Source organism: Endocarpon pusillum, assembly GCF_000464535.1.
Source record: "Endocarpon pusillum Z07020 unplaced genomic scaffold scaffold438, whole genome shotgun sequence".
In the NCBI taxonomy this organism is placed as follows: Eukaryota; Fungi; Ascomycota; class Eurotiomycetes; order Verrucariales; family Verrucariaceae; genus Endocarpon; species Endocarpon pusillum.
The window spans coordinates 1-4,213 of NW_006916426.1; the positions used below are offsets into that span (position 1 = coordinate 1).

At 38.7% G+C, this 4,213-nt stretch overlaps 1 protein-coding gene across 1 annotated transcript; it reads right to left on the reverse strand.

The window, feature by feature from the left end:
* Positions 1-1,348: 1,348 nt before the first annotated feature.
* EPUS_09488 (uncharacterized protein) lies at positions 1,349-2,886 on the reverse strand (the record flags this gene model as incomplete). Its single annotated transcript, XM_007805601.1, has 4 exons — positions 1,349-1,533; positions 1,587-1,923; positions 1,974-2,288; positions 2,344-2,886. The coding sequence occupies 4 exons, from the start codon at positions 2,884-2,886 to the stop codon at positions 1,349-1,351; spliced, it is 1,380 nt and encodes a 459-aa protein (XP_007803792.1).
* Between the last annotated feature and the right edge of the window lie 1,327 nt (positions 2,887-4,213).

Genomic DNA, 4,213 nt, shown 5'->3' on the forward strand with positions numbered 1-4,213 from the left:
TTAAGAAATATAAAAGCGCTTTATTAATATAGCTTTATATAAGCAAATTAGGCTTTAATACTTTTCTATATAAAATAAAGATTTCTAATATCTTAAGTCTGAACTGCGACTACTTAAGAAAAGAAAGCATGACAATAAAACATGTTCTACTAAACTATTCTAAGTAGTCTACAGAGAGAGAAGAGCTTATACACCCTCTGTATACGACCGACATCAAGGAAATCCTGACCTCTAAGAAGGGGGCGAAGGCAGCCATCAGGATGATCCAGCGTACGAAGATCCTAGACCAGTTCAGAAGGGCCGTTGACTAAGACGCAGAATAACGTTGACAAGAGTCAAGTGGAAACCGGGAAGAGGAAGAGGACAGAATAAAGGAAGAGGACAGAGCAGAAGAGGAAGAGAACAGAGCAGAGGAGGAAGTATAAGGGCGAAAGAAAGAAAGGAAGAAGGGAGGACTATATAAATAGCGAGAGAAGGTTAACGAGCAGACCTACATAGGTTTTTTAGTCTAGATTAGGTTAATAGAATTTATTACTACTACTACTACTACTACTACTAAATATAATAAAAATTAAACTGCAGGCGTACTTACTTTATATTATTACTTTTATATATAATAATAAAACCTTATAATAAGGTCTAGCTTTATAGCCACTCTTGACAAATATTTAGATTCTTAAAGATCTTGCTATTAATAAGAGTAAGCAGGAAAAAAGTAAGTAAGAATTATATGCGCTCTTTGAGCAGTGCCTTTATATGTCCTAGGCACTTAGGATAAGCAGTCTATAGAGGGGTAACTATAGCAATAACGAGAGCAAGATATAATACTAAGAATATCTATCTTAATACCTGTATAAGAAGTAACAAAGGTTCGGATCAGAGATAAAAAGCGCGTTGGAAACTATCAGGAACACTACATACAAATTACTATGGCGGATTCCTGCCAAGACCCAAACGCCGAAAATACCGCCGCGAATATACCGCTCCCAACACAACCCGACAAATCAGTACCATCTTTGCAAAAATTTACGAATCTCTTGTGAGCGACAGAAATCGGTGTTGGTATCATGTCTACTTGTTCGCGAGGTAGGATGAGGCCATGTGAAGCACGACAGAGGAGCCAGTCAACTTATTGGCAAAGCGTGATAGTGATGTTGTGATATTTATGTGCTTTCGAGGATTAGACCACCTATAGCGAATTTAGACTTGGAAACATGGCCGCTGCTGCCTGTATATTTACCAGCAGAACTTCGGCGGACAATTGCCCCACGTAGCAAAGATTCTGCTAAATGTTGGCGTATCCTGAGAATCAATGTGCTACTTCTGAGTATCTCTGTAAAGGCTGAAATTAAGTCCAGGCCCCGGTCGGTAATTGAATCGGTCTTCGACCATTATTAGTGGCAGCCACGGTGATAGAAACTGGAATGGGAATGTGAACGGGCTCGATTGACTTGCGACTGAGCTTGTCGATCATCTCCTCGTTTTGGGTCCTCTTCGCATCCAAAAACCCGACAAGAGCGATGATCAGGGCACCTACAGTATCATTATCAGTTTGAGGAACTAAATTTCATACTAGGAAAGTATACCTGCTGTGACAATATACGAGGCCACAGTGAAAGCGGTGGCCACCATTACTTGAATATCTGTTCCCGCCCTGTAGATAAACACACGAATCCAGACAGTAGCAAAGATTATAGAGCCAAGCGGTGGAAATGCCAGGATCATCGATATCGAGCCAATATTGTATTTCCGCACGAAGTTTAATGCTATAGTGTCCCTCGATAGCGCATGGATTTTGTCTGCAATGGCACTTGTCCTTTCTCCGAACTCTGGATGTTCAAATAGATTGACTAGACGGCCTTGGTAGCGTCCCAGTTGAAGCGTTTCTACTTCACGCATTAAGATAAAGGTGTCTTTAGTCATCTATACAAGAGTTAATAGGTTCACATCGGAAGAGACCACTGATAGAATACCTCTACGCAGTCAATCCTTTCCAATTGCTTTGGGAATAAAAGCTCCAAGAGCCCCCGCTCTACCTGAACCATTCCATAGAAAAGTCGAATCCGTTCCAAAACAATCTTGTCATTGTGGGTCGGCGGAATTGGGATGTGGAGGTGGTTATCCTGAATATAGATGTGAAGAAGTCTCTCATCACGCTGTCGCCAGGCTTCTAGATAATTTTGCTTGAAATCGGCTCCGTCTGCGATCAAGAGGTATATGTACCACCAGAACCATGTCAGGAAAGAGCGGCGACCAGAAGTCAGGCAAGCTCGCGACGCGATATGCTCCTGCCATTTGCATTAGTCCTATGCTGAAATATCGGAAGCAGATTTGGATCCATACCCAAAATTTTGGATACCATTTGATCAAGGCTAATAGTAGACGGTGCTTTTTTGGTATTGGAATCCCATAGATTGTCCTGATTCCAAGTCTGAGGAGACCGTAACGGATGGCAAATATACAGATCAGAATTAGTACAGTATAATGGATATTATATAGCCAAATGCTGTAACTGAAGATGACGAAGGATCTCATAAATATCCGCTGGACTGAGAGTATCCACGCATCGAAGAAAATGTCTTCAACTGGTATAGGTGTTTGAAGCCGACTGAAAGCACTCGAGGTGAATAGTGACGGCCTTGACAAGCTTTCAGCTTGTGCACTGATACCGTTGCTTCCTTCAGGGATCGAATCCAGGCCAATGATGCCTCTGCGTACTAGCATAGACTTGAACGTATTCCAAGGGTTGATCGAAGTGCCCACCACATTTTGTGGCAAGCCAGGCAGAGTTTCGATAATTGATGGATTGCCATGCTCCACAGAACCGTTGTCCGTACTGCGGCGTCCTAGCTTACTCTTGATCCAGTCCTGGAGCCTTGCTCTCATAATTTCTGATATCGAAGGTTATAGCGAGGCTAATTAAGACAAGGCCCGATCTAACACTCAATTCTCAACTTTATCTCGTGGTGTTACACGGAACGCCGTGGGACAGGGTATAGGGGTGCTGTAGAAGCAGGAGAGTCACCAAATAGCTGCGTATGAACTACTGTATGACTGTGTAGTAAGGCGATGTTGTTCTATCTAAGTGCTATAGAGGCGTTGAGAGATATGAGCGTGCGGAGCGCCAAGCCTTAGCCCTAAGGCTGAATGTAGTCTAGCGCTTATAGAGGACTTGGCTACACGTGTATAGGCAAATCCTTAGCTAATGCTATGCCCTGTACTATTTCTCTTTAGGCTATAGCGCAGGTTATACTATAATAATTGTTGGCAGCAGAAAAAGACTATAGCCTTATAGCTATAGAAAAGTAATAGAAATAAGCAGAAAAATAGTATCTTCTAAAGCTAATACTGCTTTTAAATCAGGATTAATATTATTATAAGCAGTCTTCTAAAGTTATTAATATTACTATTATCCTTTATAAGCCTAATTAACCCTTATTATAATCACCCTTCCTTATAAAGCTTAGCGTTAAAAAGTACCTGCATTTAGCAGTAAGATTATTTCTGCAGCCTTAGTAATAGAAACATCAAATTCATAGGAGTCTGCTACAGCCTTAGCGTTAAGAACATCAAAATTCGTTAAGATTCAGCTGTAGCCTTAGTATTAAGAATACCAAAAATAAACTATAAGAGTAAAACTTAAATTAGCTGTATTAGGCTAATTAAAAAGGCTAAAGATCTATAAATAATATTATTTGATAGCCCAGAAAAAGCTCTTTCAAAATATATAGACTATTAACTTATAGAGCTATTATTAATGAAAAAATTAAAAAAAGAAAAAAAATTATTAGTTTTTAAAAATAGGTTTAAGATTAACTTTATTATAACAAAAGTTATAAATTTATAAATAAGATTTTATTTTAATTAATTTATAGACTCTCAGAGAAAGCTTATTTAGATCTATAGCTCAACTAAATAATAAGTTATAAAAGAAACTACTTTTTATAACTAGTATTTTTTTACTATTTTTTTTGGTTTTAAGCTAAATACTATAATTATAAAGATATATTTAATTATTTTAGTATCTTAAAGTAATTATATATTTGTAATTATAATACACAACATCTAAGTAAAGAGGCTAGACACTAACAAACAGCAGAAGGAGATTAAGAGGCTACAAAGGCTTAATAGCAATCTACACAAGGATATCAAGATTGTTAAGATAGGCTGGTCAGCTAAGGTGATTAAAGACAAGAAGGGATTCTCTTCGCTC